Source organism: Chenopodium album, chromosome 16, assembly GCF_948465745.1.
Source record: "Chenopodium album chromosome 16, dcCheAlbu1.1, whole genome shotgun sequence".
Lineage (NCBI taxonomy): Eukaryota > Viridiplantae > Streptophyta > Magnoliopsida > Caryophyllales > Amaranthaceae > Chenopodium > Chenopodium album.
Window position 1 is genome coordinate 36,605,880 of NC_137849.1, and position 19,694 is coordinate 36,625,573.

The 19,694-nt window shown below is 33.7% G+C and overlaps 1 protein-coding gene across 1 annotated transcript; it reads left to right on the forward strand.

Annotated features, from left to right (window-relative positions):
* The first annotated feature begins 7,153 nt into the window (after nucleotides 1-7,153).
* On the forward strand, nucleotides 7,154-19,392 carry LOC145585200 (transcription factor VIP1-like). The gene is made up of 4 exons (XM_081641926.1): nucleotides 7,154-7,916; nucleotides 13,001-13,133; nucleotides 18,457-18,541; nucleotides 18,688-19,392. The coding sequence occupies exons 1-4, from the start codon at nucleotides 7,309-7,311 to the stop codon at nucleotides 19,017-19,019; spliced, it is 1,158 nt and encodes a 385-aa protein (XP_081498052.1). The 5' UTR covers nucleotides 7,154-7,308; the 3' UTR covers nucleotides 19,020-19,392.
* The last annotated feature ends 302 nt before the right edge of the window (nucleotides 19,393-19,694 follow it).

Consider the following 19,694-nt stretch of genomic DNA (forward strand, 5'->3'; position numbering starts at 1 on the left):
TAACAAACTAATCAAAACACTTGAGCTCCTTCAACTACGATCATCACTTGATCAACCTGTTACAATCTTGATTGCTCACCATTAAGGACAGATTCCAAAATAGATCGTCGCAGGGCCACAATAAGAAAAAGACATGGCCGCAAACACAAGTAGCACAGCAAAACAACACCCACATCAGCAAAAAACTGAGTAATCACCACATATTAGAATACAAAGAATAATAGAATAATCAACATTACTAGCTCAATTAAATAATGTAGTTTAAAACTACATTACACATTGTACTCTGGAAGTAATCTTGGTCAAACCCAACCTCGAATAATAATATAATCCTTCACTCAATTAACTCATAACCAATAAGTGTGCCATGCTCTTTGTTTTATACCTAGCCTTGGATATGGGTAATTCGAATAAATAAACCAACAAGTATAAAAACTTGAATACTCTCAATAACCAGAAATCACCGACCACATACGGGCCAATTCCCACTGTAAGGGACCATAAAAAAATAAATAATATTGTACCTCATTCCTAACTCATGATCATTATCTCTTTACCAACATGCAAAGGACTAAGGTCTATAACGCCGAGCCTCAAACCAAGAATAAGATAATAATGCTCAACCTTTTGATCTCATATGTCGATCAAATAATCATTCACAACTAATAATTTATATCTCAACAATGGCACAGGTTCCCAAATAACATAACAATTCAATTCATAAATATCTCAACTCTTAGGGCAATAATACTAGCACCCAAAAATAATTAACCACAACCCAAAAACAATACTCTGCATTAACAACCCTAAAACCTCGATAAAACAATACTCCCTACAACAACAACATTAAAAACCCTAAAATTAACATGATTAATATAATCAATAATAAAACAAGTAATACAACAATTTAACCATATATCATGACATATTTAACAATATATACAATAATTGATCATATGAATAACTTTTATAAACTTACACATAATAATACGAATTATAACACAATCAACTCCAAGAAAAAGTTCTTGTGATTACATATAATAAATAATACAATCAAATGATAATCAAACAATTCCAAAAGATTGATAGTGTGATTACTAGACAAAAATATAAACATACGACTCCGAAAATTGATAGTGTGATTACCTTTCTAACGAATATTAAAACAATGAGACACAGTTGATAACCGCACGCAAATTATGCAATTGTGCAGTGAAGGAATGATGAGAAAATTAATTAAATCAATCATCTTGCACGCCACTCAAAACTCACGGCCAACTGATCACGGGAAAAGGTAATGGTGTGCTCTTGTGAAATTCGTATCAAGAATGAATAATAAAAGGGTTGATGATAATATAGTGATCTCATAATTGAAGAATAATATGAGATCGACAAAAAAATTAAAGGGGAGGCTAATAATGAGAAAGCTTAATAATAAGGGCTTTTGCATTATACAAAGTGACAAATGAAAAATATAAAGAGCTAGAGATTTAAAAAGAATTTGCACAACATAACATATATTTTTAGGGTTTAATAAATAGCTTATAATATAGGCTTCGAAAAATAGACTGCCTATTTAAACAAAATAGGGTTTTAAAACTTTTCAAACTCTAAAAAAAAAGAGATTATGAAGATTATTTAATAAAAAAAATAAACTCTTTTTTTTTTATAAAATATATTATATAAAATCATAAAATAATCGGGTATTACAATCTACCCTCCTTAAAACAAGTTTCGTCCCCACGTCCCCGAAACTTAAAATAGAAAGATTTAGGGTATTACAGATTATATTTGAAATATGGCTCCGAGAATCATGGGGAGCATCTTATCACTTCACTGACAGGATAAAGTCGTATCTCCTAATCAAAAGAATTACCTAAGTCCTCTAAATAAAGTAAATGTGGAAGTAGGGTCGAACCACAGGGAAACAAGTCAATTTATTCCTAATTAATTAAAATAATCTAAATTATTGAGTGACCAATTTATTGTTGTAAAAAGAATTAAACTAAGGAGATAAAAAAAAAGGGAGAATTCAAATAAATAAACCCTAGGGCATAGGTTCACCAATAAATAATATTCCAGGGTAAAACACAATAATCAATCATCAATGCATCAATTAATCAGATCATAAAGGGCTTTCTCTACGTATTACAATCACAGAATTAATCTACCTGTATTAAATCGCATATCTCGAATCTTGACTTAACCATTTATAAATTAAATCTGCCTATTAAAACTAAGCCTAAACATCAATTCTCATCTCTCGAATCTCGAATCAACATTGCATAACTCATACAATTAAACTAGGTCTAATCTAATTGCATAGCATTAAATCAATCAATAGGAAATTAATCAAGCATTGACAATTAACAATTATAAATTACCCCTTCATATTATTTATGGATCCCCACAAACCCTAGAAATAAAACTACACACACATAGTAAAATCTAAACTAATCAAAACAATTAAACAAAACATGATGAATCAAACCAATTAAATAAATGAAAATAAAAGGGGAAGAAATCGTTACCAAAATTAACGGAAATAATGAATTGTATAAAATCAAGAGTTGTAGAGAAAGAAACAAGAGAGAAGTCTAAGTTTAAAAACTAAGTATGAGAGAATTTTGCTAATGAAAGAGATAATTGTATCAAGACTAAACAAAACGTATTTATACAGAACTTCCAAATCCTAATTATAAACTAAGTAAAAATCGTCGAAAAACACACACCAAAACACGCGCCCGGTCGGGTGCGCCTTTTCTTGAGGGATAGCTTCTCTCGCGCCCGGTCGGGCGCGAGTTCGGGTGCCATCCTTCTTCACTTCACTTGCCCAGCTCAGTAGGGCGGGCCTCCATCCGGCCGGGCAGAGCTCATGGGCAAGCTTGGACTTCCAACTTGGGCTCTTTCTTGGCCCAAGTCCAAATTTCCTCTTCAGGGCTTGATTACTTGGTCCAATGCCTCGGCTTCTCCTATGTCAAGCCCTTAATCACCGGTTTGATGACTCTAACCGGCCTTAGGCTATGAAAGATGATCAATATCCTTTAGTGCTCGTAGTGGCTCCAATAATTCCGGGAAAATGCTCCAAATATGCAATTTCCTATAAAACAATACCAAAACTACGAAAACACTAGAAAGCACATATTAGTAATAAAAGTGGCTCTAAAGAACCAAAAATACTCCTAATTATGACCAAAGGACGAGGGTAAATTACTATATAAAATAGACATATCATTCACAATGGCTAAGTTTTTCCCTAATTACTATCTATAAAAGGATCAAGCTCCATCGACAAAAGACACACCGAAACCTAGATACTAAATACACATTGAGCATATATTGTAACCCCTTAAATTCATATTCTTGATAGTGAAAGTTTGGTAGATCCTCATTCTACTAGCGATTTTTACCTTCTTTGGGTTTTCTGCGTCACCAATTCCTTGTGTCATTCTTTTATTTTCGTACTATTTCTTCTTTAGATTTTATTTAGTTGGTTCGTAACCTAGATTTTGTTATTCGATCCCACTTGATGAAAATTAGCATAAATAATAACCAATGAATATTCCAATGGTCAAGCTAAAATTTGGTAATTTTTGGGCATACTGACAGTTTACATTTACAAATGCGTTTTTAGAAATCATCATTTGTTAAAAAAAAGAAAGAAAAATCCATTAATTATAATTCATATACTTGTAATGTAGCTCAACATGATTTGGCAAAAAAAAAAAAAAAAAAAAAAAAAAATTGTCAATTGCAGCCATTTAAAGTTCGTATTTTGCAAATTGCGGCCATTTAAAAAAACTAGCAAACTGCAGCCCAAAAGTTCTTATAAATTATAAATTGCAGCCCGATTCAACTTTTTCATCGTTTACATGACGAAAAATATTCGGTTAAGGTTATAGGGGTCCTTTTATCTCTTAAGGATCCAAATTGATATCGGAATTAGCAAAAAAATAATGTAAGTGCCTCATTTTGCGTAACAATGATGTATCGGTTCGTGGGCAACTATTTTTTGATGTAAAAAAGAGGCACTTACGGTATCTTTTTGCTAATTCCGAGCTCAATTCGGATCCTTAAGGGCTAAAATGGCCCCCAAAAGCTTAACTAGATATTTTTCAACACGTAAACCGATGAAAAAGTTTAATCGGGCTACAATTTACAATTTCTAAGAACTTTTAGGCTGCAATTTGTAAATTTTTTTTAAATGGCTACAATTTGCAAAATACAAATTTTAAATGGCTGCAATTAACATAACATGATGTGAAAATAAGAGACCTAATAAGATAGGGGGGAGAGTAGTCTTCACTTAATTTTTGATGATATTTATCATGTTATTAAAGCTTTTGAGTTTGTTTCTTGGAGTTTTGTTAGTAGGGAATGTAATAAGGTCGCGCACGAGTTAGCTCATCGCTTGCCGTGAGTGCCGGGTAGTAGAGTTTGGTTGTCTGATTTTCCCGATTGTATTGCTCCAATTTTGGACTATGATCTCCCCATTAATGAATGAGTAGCCTTGCAGGCTTTGCTTCAAAAAAAAGACCTAATACATTTATCCTACGTGCTAGTAGAAATCAACATTTTAATCTAATATCATTTTCAAATCAAATAACATGATGTACAATACACGATACACATACCGCTCATAACCCTCGCTCATTGTTAGGGTTATTCAAAATCCAATCCAAATTGAAAAATCATATTAGGTATTTAAATCCAAAGTGAAGTGGATCAAAATCTTTCCAATAAGGCCTTTGATCCTCATTAATTTTGAATTTAAGTGTCAAAGTTGAACAAATCTAACAAAAAATTATTTCTAGATTGAATTTGATAATAATTTATTGATTATATATAGTTTGAACTTTCCATTTAAATTAACAAAGTGTAACAATTTGTTGAAATTTTTGTAAGAGATTTTTTGTCAGAAACTACCTGGTAAAATCTAAATTTTGTGAGAAAGTACTTAATAAAAAAAACATTGTAAGAAACTATCTAATAAAAGGTAAAATGTTGTAATAAGATACTATCTTTGGCCAAATTTCAACTGTTGACCTAATTTTATGGCGTTGACCAACTTCAAAACACCCTCGAAACCCTTGTGGGGGTTGGTTTTCGATGTGGTAATATTATTTTTGGGTTGGTTGGAGGATATTCCGAGTTGTTGAGAGTAGTTTCGTGCTTTGAGATGGTGGTTTTTAGGGTTAGAGGTGGTGGTTTTGGGGTTGGATTGTGGTTTCGGCATGGTGGAGACAATTTTAAGCAGGTTGTGTTTGTTTTGGGACGAAAGCAGTATTTTCGGGGGTGTTTTGAGGTAGGTCAACGGTGGAAATTTGACAAAGATAGTATTTTACAACATTTTACCTTTTATTTGGTAATTTCTTACAACATTTTAACTTTTATTAGGTAGTTTCTTACAACATTTTTTTATTTAGTAGTTTATCACAAAATCAAAGTTTTATTAAGTAGTTTCTAACAAATATATCCCTCCTTTTTTTAAAAAAAAAAAAATAAAAAACATTTATATAGCTAAATTGATTATTTATATAGTCGAGATAACTTGTGAGAGATTCTGGCCCGCTAGGGCCATTCTCTTTACCAACCAAAAAAAAAATTAATTAATACTCCTTTCGTTTTTAAATACTTGCTTCATTTCTCCACGCACGGAGTTTTAAGAGAAATTGGAGAAAGTGATAAAGTATGGAGATAGTGGGGTAGGTAGAAGAATAAAAAATTGTAAAAAGCAAAAATAGTGGAGAGAATTGGAAGAGAGAGAATATGAAATTAATAAAATATGATTTATGTTGGATCCACTAATTGAGATAAATGAATTAAATATTATAAAAGATTTCTAAATAAGGAAATGGAGCAAGTATTTAAAAACGGTCAGAAAAGAAAAGTGGAGCAAATATTTTAAAACAGAGGGAGTACTTCAATAAGTCAATACTCTTTACAACTTAATTCACTTTTACACTATAGAAAGGGGTGTTGTTTGATATATTAAGAAATTCAACATAATTTTCTTTGTTTAGGGTGTGATTTGAGCATGTTGTCCACCCTAAATCAAAATTGTGCTAGTTGCCTGGTTCACATTCTGGTATGGTTACATATATTTCATCTAGTGAAGTAACATTCTTATACGAAGTACTCATTAGAATCAAATGTTTTGCGAAGTTTAAACATGCATCATCCTTTTTTGGAGCATGAACATCATTATCAATCACCATATTACCCTCAAGCTCTATAGTTTCTTAAACTATTCACATTCTCTTGTAACATCAAGAAGAATCACCACCAATATTGTCTTTGTACATGATAAACTCATTGATCAATTATATGTAGGAATTTTAATATCCTTATTATAAATCAGTACAAATTGGTTAACTAGTCAAAAATAGCTCCAATAAAGTATCTTTTATTCATATTTGTGTCTAATTTTTTATACTTCCATGATAAAACATAAGCATCTATCAAATTCTAAGGTTCTCGATTTGAAAAATATGTAATTCTATAACTGCTACTCTAAACTTTTTGAGAATCTTGTAATTGTACTGATAAAATCATGTTTTCGAGAAAGGAATGTCATATACAATCCTCCCACCATGCAAAGAAAAGAGTCAAAGAGAATTCATATACATCGACTCATCATCTAATTCTCCCTCATCGATCGCTCTTTACATCACCGATCAACCCAATTACAACCATTTCAATCAGCCAATCGTACTTAACCCTCATTTTGCACCTTATCCTTTACCTATACCTTAGTAACCAAGACAACACTTTCAACTATTTTCTTTTCTACCTTAACTTTCCACAACATTATTATATCCTTTTCACATACTTTAAGTACATGTACACACCTAATTTAGATGCTCCTCCTTAATCCTTCAAAACAAAGGTACATACCTAACTACCTATTACTCTACTAGACACTTACCAAACCATAACTTATATCATCATTCGTTGACCTTAATATTCCTCAAAACCAAAAGTAACCTCATAAAATAAAACCTTTTTATTAAAAAAAAAAACATAATTATACACTTCATCTAATTAAGTATCTAAAAAATCCTTAATCCAATAATTACTCCCATTTCCATCACACTTGTACAACACACATTAGCTGTAGCATCTTCATATAAATTCTCCCTTGTTTCACTCTCTTCTTTCTTTCACTCACATTTTCTCTCTCTAAAAGTCCAACCCCTTTCTTTCTCTCTCCTAAATTCTCTCTTCCTCATATTTTCACTAGCTTCATTTTTTTGTTCTAACTCCGGCAAACGTCAAAACGACGTCGTCGTTGTCGCCGCCGCCATAATGAACCCTCATAATTACTCGAACCTACCCAAAATCGAATCGGACTCTGCACCGCCGCAACACCGGGGTGTTCCGCTTCACCGCCGGGCACTTTCCGACACCACTTTCCGATTTTCCGGCGATGAAGACGATGACTTCCTCTTCGACATTGAGAATTTCAACCTTTCTTCTTTAGACATCCCGCCTTCGCCTCAAGGCGGTGTTGGTGCTGGTTCTAGTGCTCTACCTATGGCCGTTGATTCGTCGAAGTCCGACGAATCAAGCGGGGACAATCGGTCTTCTTCGACGTCTTCTAGAGCTGCAATCCAGCCCCCTGTGGCACCGCACCTTCGGAGTTTGTCCGTTGATGCGGATTTCTTTGATGGGTTGTCGTTCGGTGGTGTTGGTGGTGGCGGCGGCGGTGGCGGTGGTGATAGGAGGTTTAGTGGGGAAGGTGGTGGGAATGGTGAGAGGAAAGTTGGGATGCATCGAAGAACGAGTTCGATGGATGGCGCTTCGAGTTCGATGATGTTTGAAGGAGAGTCTATGATGTTGGATGGAATCAAGAAGGCTATGCCTCCTGAGAGACTAGCTGAGCTTGCTCTGATTGATCCTAAGCGCGCTAAACGGTTTAATTCTATCCTTTTGTTTCGATTTCTGCATTTTTTTCGCTTGGATTTTTGTTTTAGTTTGGTGTTTTTGTTTGATTCTTGGGTCTTTTTGTTTTATTATATAAAACCTAAGTAGAATTTGGGTTTAGAATTTGGGTTTATTTATTTATTTATAGGAAAGAATTTGGATTTAATTGATTCTTTGGTTGTTGAAATTCGAGTATTAATTTCGTTGAAAAATTGTGTGGTTTAATTAATTTATTATAAGATGTCATATTATTTGTGGTTGAATGTGGGTAAGGCTTATGGAAGAGAAGAGTGATGCATTTAGGGGATAGGATGAAATGGGTTGGCACTTGGCAGTGAATGGGATAGAGTTTGGAGTTATGGATTTCGAGCTTGAATGGTAAAAGGATCAAGAATGGATATCTTTGGGGAGCTAAATGGATTCTTTACCATATATGTTTAAGGATGAGGGATTGGGTTCTGGATAAAGAAGCATGTTTGACGTTGAATGTTCTGATATTGAGTAACAATATTTTGATTTTGATTTAATGTGTGTGATTTTCATTCCAATTTTAGTTTTTCGCTGTATTTTCATTAGTCATTATTGGTTCAGTTGTTTGAGGTTTAACCTTAAGGAAATATGATATCTTTTTGTTTTGGAATGAAATTATTTTTCTGGTTTGGCTGGAGATAGATTTACCATGTCAAATTGATTCTTACCTTTAAAAAGTGTAGATTTAGTTTAATGATATTTATGCTTAGGGTGCCACAGTCTTTGGTGTTATAACTTATGATATGTAGTATTTTTGATAGAGTGTGGGTAAGGCTGTTGATTATCTGTTATATGTGAGATGCAATTTTGTGCACAAATTGAGTAAAGTTTGGATGAGGTTTTTTGGTTGAATAGTAATGCATTTTGGGGACAAGACTGGATAATTTGGCAGAGAATGGCTCAGGTTGGACAGATTTTGAATGTTTAAAGAACATTTTTATTATGGCTTTTTCAACGAAGAAATTATAGTGCACTGCCAACTTTCTTAAAGACAAACTACCAGATTCAAACTGAAGTAACAAATAAGCTGTTTACCACATTTATTAAGGATAAATTATGGGGTTGTGGAGGAGGAAGTTGACTTGCCCACAAGAGTGTTACACCATAGGAGGATAGTTTTCAACTTGGTGTTGAAGAAGTATCTGTTAATAAACTTTCTGCCTTTCAAAAGTTGTGTATCACGTACATGTGAGACTAATAATGAGCTTATGACCTTGAAAATGCCCTTGAATTTGGAATATTAAAAATGAATCTTGTGACATCTCTTAAGTATTTCTAAATCTATATAATTTCCTAAAAAGTTCATCAAGATGTCGGCTAAGAGATGTAATCCAGAGGTCTTTAATCACATATAAATGTAATCTAACGGCGGAAAGCTTAGGAAGCTTAAGTTTCCTTGTGAAACTCTATATACCAAAAACCGAATCTAACAAGTAGTGAGGAGTAAAACATCTACTTCCTCCGTTTTTATTTTATTGCAACATTAGGACTTTTACACTATTCACTTAATCTTTTTTGACCATCATTTGTGATTTATACATTAGGAAAAATATAGTCACGTGGGATCTAGTTAGATTCGTATCGAACTCTAATTTTCAAATATCAAATTTTTATTATTTTTACAAAAGTATTATTGAAAATATTGATAGCTAAAGTAATGCATTGGCAAGCGTGAAATCGCTTATGGTGCAATAAAAAAAGAACGTAGGAAATATCTTTTTCCAATATATGTATGTGCCCCGGTCATTAGCTTGCTAGTAGCTAATTGTATTAGTTGGTTTGACTAGCGGTTTTTTCATTAAAGGCCTTTAGTCATAAGATTGCTATTAGAAGTGAGATGAAATTCTACTTCTGTGTAAGCCAATAAAGGCATAGATAGTATTAGCCACATCTTGTGTAAGCCAATAAAGGCATGTTACACAATATTTTTTTTTTTTTTTATTTATCTATGGTGAGTTTATATAAATGTGATATATATTGTACTGATATAGAATATTTGAAACAATTTTCCTCCAAACATTAAATGACCATTAGAAAATAATTAAAAGATAGTTAAACTTTTTTTTTTTTTTTTATTAAAAAAAAATTAATGTTTAGTTGTTTACTATCAAATTTATGTTAATTTTGTTTACAATATTTTTTATAGTTATTTTTTAAAAAAATTAATTACTTCAAAAAAAGGAAGTAATGTGCTTTCTATTAAATTAAAACCATTTAATAATACAGGAAAATTTATTTCACCAAATTTTCTAAAGAAGGGAAAAAGGTAAGTGAAATAATGGTGAGAACTTGCCAATAAGTAGAGCATCTCAAATTCCATGTAAAGCCCATGGCCCATCTTTCTATTGCTCCATCTCCTCTTCTTTGTTCCTTCACTTTAAGTCAATCAAAGGATTTCAACTATTCCCTCCGTTTCGTAATAATTGCAACACTTTGACTTTTGGACTATTCATATGCTTACTTTGACTCTACTTTTTACCAATATATAAATATATTGCCATGTAAAAGATTTTGCTTTATGTATATTTTCATTACATAAGGCTTTTATACTTGATTTTATATAATCACTTCGTTTTTTTTTTAAAAATGCATCACTTCCTTTTTATAGGTGTTTTTTTTTTTTTTTTTATATGCATCACTTCTATAATTTTATACTATATTTTATCATTTCTCTCTCTTACTCTAAATCTCACTCGAATTATTTTATCAATTCTATCTTTGATAGGCCCACTTAAATAATAAAAAAAATCTTCTCTCTTACATATTTTCTCTTTGGTCCCCATTTTACTTTTACTATGATAATTTTTTTATCCACTCACAATATAATGGTATAGAATTTACTCTCCTAAAACTCCGTGCAATATCAAATAATGCATATTTTTAAAAAAAAAAGAAAAAAGGAAAGGGAGTAATTACAAATATTAACGGCAAAGTTGTGCATTGATATGTGTGTCAGTGAAAGCATTACAGTTATTGTGAAACAAAGGGAGTACTATATTGACTAGTGCTTACCCCGTAAGCTCACAATTAGATAAATTAACTTATTTTGCGAGTATTGATCATTTTACGCAATTAAATAGTTCCCGATAATTATATGTATATGCTCCCTCTATCACAAAAAAACTTGGCGCATTTAATTTTTCACGGTTAAAAAAAATAAATAAAAAAACCTTTGATTGCTAATTCTTAAACTATTTGTTAGTATAATTTAAAAATTACATATTATAAAACTACATGCTACATATCCATCAAAATAATATCTTTAAATCCGGTTAGTGGTTTTCAAAGGAATTGTTAAGCATCCTATGGCTATGGGAGTGCTTAAAGTAAAGTAGCTGAAGTAGCTAACATTCTTTTATCCTTGATTAATTCCCAAATCTTGTTTGAGGGTGTGAGATGAAGGGGACTTGTTCCCTGAATAAAGTTCTACAGTATATTTATCCTTTAAGGTCATTCGGTGTCAACTAAGTGGCAACCAAAAACTTACCCCCCTATCTGTTCTCTAATGGCTGTTCCACTTCCGTTTTTTGGCTGTTTTGAAATAGTTGATCCACTTCCCTTGTTGATAAAACCCTACGAAATGACATCCTTACCCTTGTTTTATGACTGAACCTCCTAATGACTTATTTAACCCCACCTACCCTCACTTGTAACTCCCTTCTTCAATTTTACCATCCCCTAATAAACTTTCTTTCTCTCTCTTCCTTTTAACCTATCTCCTCACCTATCACCAGCCCCTTCCTGTCCCTTTCTCCAACGTGACAGCTAATCCGGAGGCAAACACGCTTTCTCTCTGTTCTCACTCATTAGTGTCGTTATCTGGAAAAATGTGGTAAGTTTTAGTTTCTTTGTCTGCTGATTTGAAATTCTTGTAGATCCTGCCAATCCGTAGATCTGTATATTAATCTGTGTTATTCTTTTTTTTTGTTCAGTTATTCAAAACTAATTTTATTTTATTATAACTGTGATGATTTTCATATTTTGGTGGAATGCGGGTGAGGCTGGTGGTGGTAAGGGAAGGTGTGGTGGGATAGTTGTGGTGTACAGATGATGGTGACAGTGGTGGTAAGTGGGTGGATAAAGCTGACAGCGATATGTGATGAACAGTGGTGGATATAGCTGCTCTACATACCTATGTTTTGCTTAGGGGTGAAAATAATTAGGATTTAATCTAAAGTCCAATCCAATCCAACCCGAATTTTGCTAACATGGATTGGAATGGATTGGATTGAATTTTTGGATTAGATTAGATTGAGAGTGTTTGGAAATTGAAATCTTTGGATCCAAAATAGCCTAACTAACTGTTATCGATCAACTAACTAGTCCACGTTAAAATTTAAAAAAGGTTGATTGGATAAGGATAACTGTCAATGTTTGGGCTTGTTAGGGTCAATATGTATATACATTGTAAAACTCTTATATTAGGATATAAGGTCTAGTGGCCATTGCTCAACAAAATAATAGAAAAAAATAATAATAAAATAAAAAGAAAATGAAGTGATAATATAAATTTGGATTTTTGAATTGGAACCAAATGACCTTATTTTAAGCCGGATTGGATTAAAGTTGGTGGAAATTCAGCTTGGATTGAAATTTTGCCAAATCTAAATCGAAAACCCCTACTTTTGCTTATAGGGGTAAATCTGATGCATGTTAACTGTATTTGAACTCCTGTAGAAGATGGTGGTGATGGAATATATTTGTGGTAATCGCTTTAGTGCTGGATCGAATGCTTTGATATGGAATAGTTGTTTAATGTGTAAAAAAAGAATACCTTATAATACTAGAAAAAGAATGACCATAGTTTCAGATTGTAACTATTATTTTTACTTTGTGCTCTTGCTTAGGTTTGTGCTAATTAATGTCCTTACTTTTTGGCATAAATTCTCTTTTTTCTTTATAATCAAATTGTTTTCTAGCTAATTTCCCTGTGGCCTAATTAATATAGAATCATTTTTCAACAATTGTCGCTGTTTAATTTTGTGTAAAATTGTCCTTTTGGTCAATCAGACCCCTTGGCTGATCCTTTTTATTATTTTTACAGGATTCTTGCAAACAGACAATCTGCAGCAAGATCAAAGGAAAGAAAGATAAGATACACTGGTGAGTTGGAGAGGAGGGTACAAACGCTGCAGACAGAAGCAACTACCCTCTCTGCACAAGTTACATTGATGCAGGTAAGTACAACAAATCACTTTGGACCTCTGTTTGGATTTCTTCATGATTCAATCCCTTTTGATGGGTGCATCATCTTGTTGTCTTTTTCTTTGTTGATGATTTCACTACTCCCTGTTTAGCATTCATGTGTTGTTCTATTTAGTTGGTCTAAATCCTCTCTGTTTGACATGTTATCCCTCCCATAATTCTCACCACCAAAGTCATTTCCATGGCATCAATAGAGTTGCTGTTTGATCATTTCAATGGCATTTAATATGTTGTTTGACATTTTGATCAAGTTGATATGCTAATTTGAATGTTTAAATAAATCAATTTGTGACCTTCTCCATTTGCTTGTATCAGAAATGCTTTTCGATAAATTAACTTTTATTTATTAGCATACTACTTTGTAGCTGTACAAAAACCTATGCAAATTAAACTACTAATTTATCAAACACCTTTGATGTTTGGAAATCTTGTCATCCTATCTACCAATGGCTTATCGCTGATGCCATTTACTGGCATGCAGACAGTGCATGATACCATATATAATTTTAAATCCTGTTCTGTGCTCTATTGTACCAAACTGAAATGATTTTGTTGATAAGACTTATTGACTTTTTTTATTTTTTCTTGGGTGCTATTTATGATTGACTTTACTGATTAAGACTGGTTTTTGTTTATTCTCTACTTCTCAAGTGCTAATCACATTTGGAGTTGTCTAGTGATTAAAACCAATTCTTATTGAGTAAAATTATTTTGACCTATTAAATTTTTCAAAATGATTTCTCTGATTGGCTGTTACTGAATATTATGATTATATCCAGGAGAGCAGGGCCTTTGTAGTTTCGTTTACAGTATGGTTGCTAGTAAAAAAGAATTAAGCATTTTCCGTTAATAGAAGTTGTCTAGATGTTTGTGTCAGAATTATTGGAAACGTTAATTGGACCTACAATAGTATTGACAGAGTATTTTCTAATGATTTTAGAAATATATTACATGGTAACTATGAACTTTGTTTTCCTAAGATAACCCTTATGTTTTAAGAAATCCCATAGTAGTCACAAGGTTTCAATATATCTTTCAAAGTAACCTTATATGTAAGAATGTAACAGAATAGTTTTGGTCTGTATGGCAGTATGGTAGCTTTGGTTACTTACCTAATGCTAGTCTATGAGTTTTGGCCTCTAAGTCAGAATTTTTTTTTTTTTTTTTTTAATTTTTGATTTATTTTGTTGGGTTTACTCAACTTCTGTTCGGGTTATGTTGTAGCTAGAAAGTTTATTCGAAAAATTTTGCATGCATCGGGTGTATAGTAAATTTAATGTACATCCAGTTATTGTATACCAAAAGTTATCCGTATTATCACAAAAATTACCCTTAGTCTCATGAAAGTTAACCTTAGTCTCATGAAAGTTACCCTTATTACCCAGTTACATTTATCCTCACAAAATTACCATCAAAAGTTGCCCATATTACCCGGTTACTTTTATTCTCACAAAATTACCTTAAACTATTAAAAGTTATCCATAAACTATCAAATGTTACCCACCCATAGTGTCACAAAAGTTACCCATATTTTTTCTTTTTCTTCCGCCACACAATAAATTACTGTACACCCGGTTTTTTAAGACATTTGTCAAGACTATATTGTTTTAGTCTTCCCTGTAACAACTAAGTATATATGTAAATTTAAAGTGATTATCACCTCAGAAACCTGCTGAATGGATTGTAGAAAATGCTTTATGCTGGGGAAATTGTAATTTGATTTATTTAGAAGTCAATCCTCAACCTCAATTGGAACATACTCCAATATTATTGAGCTGTGATGTATCTCCTATGTTAGTTCATGTTCTAGTCTTGACTCTCCTTCAAATGTTGTTTTTGACACCACTATTATATTTTACTTCAAGAATTTTTTGAGCCAAAGATACTCTTTTATCATGAAAAAGTAATACAATGAAAAAAAAATGAAAAAGGCAAAACCTTTTAAATCATTGCACGACACTGAACTCAAAATTTCTTGTAATGGTTGAACATTACCCAAGCTGGAATTTAATTCTGTAATAAATAACAGCTACAGATGCTTGTAGTACGCCTTGTGGTATGAAAATCCTGCCCCCTGTTATTAGTAGGGTTTCGATGTGGTGTCTTTCAGTCCAATGTAACTAAAAAGAATGGGGTGTGACTGCTAAGTGATGCTGATGTATACTTGCTTGAGAGTATTAAAATATAGATATCTCTATGGCATATCTCTGTTTTTGTCATCACTCTTTTCTTTTTCTAGTTAGAGAGCAAAAAACTATTGTGGGTTGGGGTGGTGTTGGGGTGATAGAGATGGAAAGGTGAAGAAGTGAACAGTCGAATCTTTGATAGCTTTGGCTCATAGGAATTGTCATAAATGTCAAATTTTGAAAGAGACTCAAGGCAAGCCACTTCTTTTCTTGACTAGCAATGTCTTTCCCCTCACGATTTTCAAGGTTTCAGTATTATCAATCTTTAATAATAGGAAAAATAGAAATAAAAAATCCAATCTTTGCACTTTTTTCCCAAAAAAATTCAACCTTTATATTATTCCTCAAAAATCCAACCTTTATACCCTACTTTCTCCAATAGATCCATTTAACCTTTAATCTGTTAAATAGGTTAAAAAGATTTTTTTTTTGAAAGAGACTCAAGGCAACCAACTTCTTTTCTTGACTAGCAATGTCTTCCCCCCTCACGATTTTCAAGGTTTTAGTATTCTTTCTATTAAGTATCAATCTTTAATAATAGGAAAAATGGAAATAAAAAATCCAATCTTTGCACTTTCTTCCCAAAAAAATCCAACCTTCATTTTATTCCTCAAAAATCCATTTTGACCTTTAATCTGTTAAATAGGTTAAAACGATTTTTATTTTATTTTTATTTTTTATTTTTTTTATCTCAATTTCCTTTCTCACTCCTCTCTCCTCAAAAACGGAAACAACCCCACAGCCCACCGGATACCACTAGTACGCCACCAACACCAGTCAACCGCTCTCTCACCACCACAACCCATCCCGTAACCACTCTCATCACCACCATGACATGAAATCCCACCATAACCACCCCAAACAACTCGCACCAACACCATAACTTGTAACCCAGTCACCACCACCAAAATCCAAAACCCGAACCCACCCAATTCGCAGCCACAACCAAGATCGGCGTGTCAGAGAAGAGAGAAGAAAGAGAAGAATTGTTGCGTGAGGTAAGTGGTGGTTTGGAGTCGGTGGTTGCGGTTGCCTTTGCCTTTGGACGCTGCGGGTTTCAATTGATGGTGAATGATCGATTGGTGGTGCGGGTTGAGGTTTGGTATTGTTGCGGTGGTCGGTTGGTAATTGGTGTGGGTTGGAGCAGGTGCGGCAGCAGCCTAATTGGTGGTTGGTTTGGGATTTCGGGCTGCTATTGTTGGCTAGCCGTGATTGTTGGTGGCTGGGCGGTTAGGAGTCGGTGGTTGCGGTTTGCGGGGCTACTGAAATGGAGGGTGGAAACAGAGTTGGGCGGTGGTGCAATCTGGGTTGTGGACGGAAAAGCAGGGTGGCTGGAAAGGAGGGAGGGTAAGGGGAGGATGGTCGGAAAGGGAGGTGGTGAGGAATGGTGGCCGGATTTAATAGATGATGGAGAAAATTGAAAAAAAAAAAAAATCATGGAGGTTGCCGGAAAATTTTACTACAATATAATGGGGTGGGGCTCGTCAGATGGGGGAGGGGAAGAGGTGGCTGCCGGAAATTTTTGGGGCTGCTGGATAGTTTAGAGGAAGAGGGTGGGTTTTCCGGTGGGCGGTGGGGATGGGGTGGTCAGGGAAGGAGGGTGGGCTGGGTTTTCTGATTTATTTTTTGTTTTTTTAAAATGTTTTCTTTTAATTATTTTTGTTTTTTAATGATTAAAAAAATAATTGACCTATTAATAGCTGACACGTGGCATCTAACTTAAAAAAACCGGTCATCAACAGGTAATGGACCTTTAGATGAAGGGGGGGTATAAAGGTTGGATTTTTGAGGAATTAAATGAAGATTGGGTTTTTTTGGGAAGAAAGTGCAAATGTTGGATTTTTTATTTCCATTTTTCCTTAATAATAAGTAAACTAACTCATATACCTTTGTTATATGTATTACTAATTATAGATTACAGATTTAAGTTTCTTGGAAAAACAACTGTTTATTATTCCAGTTTGTATTCTCATGTTTATCGATTTTTTTTTTTTTCCCAACTGCATTTCACTTGCCCCTGTTTGTGTTCCTGTTTCTTGCAATATAGTTTAACTCCGGATGTGTTTGGTTGATGTAAAGTGTTTCACGGAAAATGATTTCCCCATTTTCCCTCATTCGCCTTTGTTTGGTTTATAAAGGGGTGAAATACAATTTTCCAAATGGTGGAAAACATTTTCCTTTACGAAAAAAAGGAAGCCACATTTTCCTCCCTCATTACTTCCGTTTTACTTTCCTCTCATCCATACCATTCCACTCCTATTTCATTTTTTTGTAACTTTTCTTGTAAGCAACAAAGGAAAACTAAATTGCAATTGGAATTTTCTTTGAAAATATGTTGTCCATTGTTTCATTGAAATGTTTTCCGTCAAACCAAATGGAGCCTCCATGGGCCAAAATTATTTGTGATATGGGATTGAGGCCCTATATCTAATGGAGATTACATGTAGACTTTGTATATTTTGACGGAAAACATTTTCAAACTTCAGTTTGGTTTGTAAGGGTGGATAGTGATTTTCCAAAGGTGGAGTGGAAAACCTTTTCCTGTTGAAAGGATGGAATGCCACAATTCCTTCCTTACTCCTGACATCCCTTTCTTATCCAACCATCTATTTCTTCCCATACACTCTCATTTTCCTTTTCCAAAGGTCTCTATCCTCTCCTCCCATCCACTTCCTCTGTAGAATTTCTCAAGGACAAACAACGGAAAACTATTTTAATAGTTAGGTTTTCCCTTTTAAATTAATTTCCGTGGAAAATTCTTTACCTGGAAAATGTTTTCCATTCAAAAAATGGATCTGTAGTTGGCATAAAGGGCTGAAGGCCTTTTCATAATCTTGATAAGGAACTGAAAATTTTCTTACCTTTGAGTAAGCTTGGGCTCTTTGGAAGAACCCTTTGGCACTCTAGCTTTAAAACCAGGTTCTAAATTTTATGAAGCATGCAGCAAAATCTATCTAGCATGTAATCAATACTTTGTTAACTACTAAGTAACATGCATTTAGATTTATGAAGAAGTTTTGAATCCTTTGGCAGATTTGTTAATATTTACTATGCACTTTTTTTTATTGTAATACTCCACTTAGGCTAACTATATGTCTTTTTCGTGTAGAGAGATACTTCAGGATTGAGCGTCGAGAACAAGGAACTAAAATTACGTCTGCAGGCTTTGGAGCAACAAGCGCAACTGAGAGATGGTATATATCTGTTTCCTTAGGAAGAAAAACTTGTATTTGTATATGCACTTTGGTATTAAATGTAACTTAGTAATTTGTGACCATTTGACAAGTTTTATGAGTTTTATTGATCCCTTCCCCCTGCTTTGTCTTTGTTGGCCTCGCAGCTCTAAATGAAGCATTGAGGGCAGAAGTTCAGAGACTGAGGATAGCAACTGGGCAAAATCTATCAGGCATCAACATTTCTGCTGGCAGGGGGCGGTATGCTCAATTCCCAACACATTTGCAGAATGCACCATCCTTCGGTGGCCAGCAGAACCAGCCACAGCATTCTCAGATACTCCAGCAGCAAGCTCAGATACTCCAGCAACAACAACAGCAGCAGCAGCAACAACAGCAGCAGCAGCAGTTCCAAATGCCTGATCAAGCAGCTGGCAACAACCTGAGTGCTCATAAGGATCTGAAGCCGAACTTCATGGAATTCAATCACAAGGGTTAAGGTGATTCATGAAGTTTTGACTTTCTTCTAGAAAGTTGATCTTGCTGTAAATATAATTGTTGTAGACCAACATTTTCTGTACTTGTAGTTTGTCATAGACCCACAGTTGCAATACTCGTAGAGTCGTAGTCTGTCATAGACCCACATTTCGTTATTGTTGTAAAATTGCTTCAAAATTTATTTAGATGAACCACAGTTAGAAAATTATCCTCCAACGTCCCCCTACTCCTAATCCCCTCCCCTCCCCCATAACACCAGCTTTTTAAGGAGATTCTTTATTGCCAACTATTGCTTCATTGTTTTCTTGTTTAACATAAGAAATTTAACTTTGATCAAAGATGAGATTGAAATAATTTCCATAAGATTTTGAGAATGAATTCGAAATATTTGTTTAACCAATTTTTCTAGTTATGTTTCCTCCAAAAGAAAATTTCTCAATGGCTTGCTCATCGTTTTAGGACATAAACTCTAAACGATCTATCAAATAAGGCAACGGACACATAGAAACATGTTTCAAAACCCCGTAGTGTATAAGAATATATAAGAATCATATAAGTAGTACTCCGTATTTGTTACCAGTTATTGCCATTTTCTTAAAGATATTATCATTTCTTGTTCATTAATTTTCACGGTTTTAAAGAGAGAGAAATATCTAGCATTCTAGCAATGATGTTT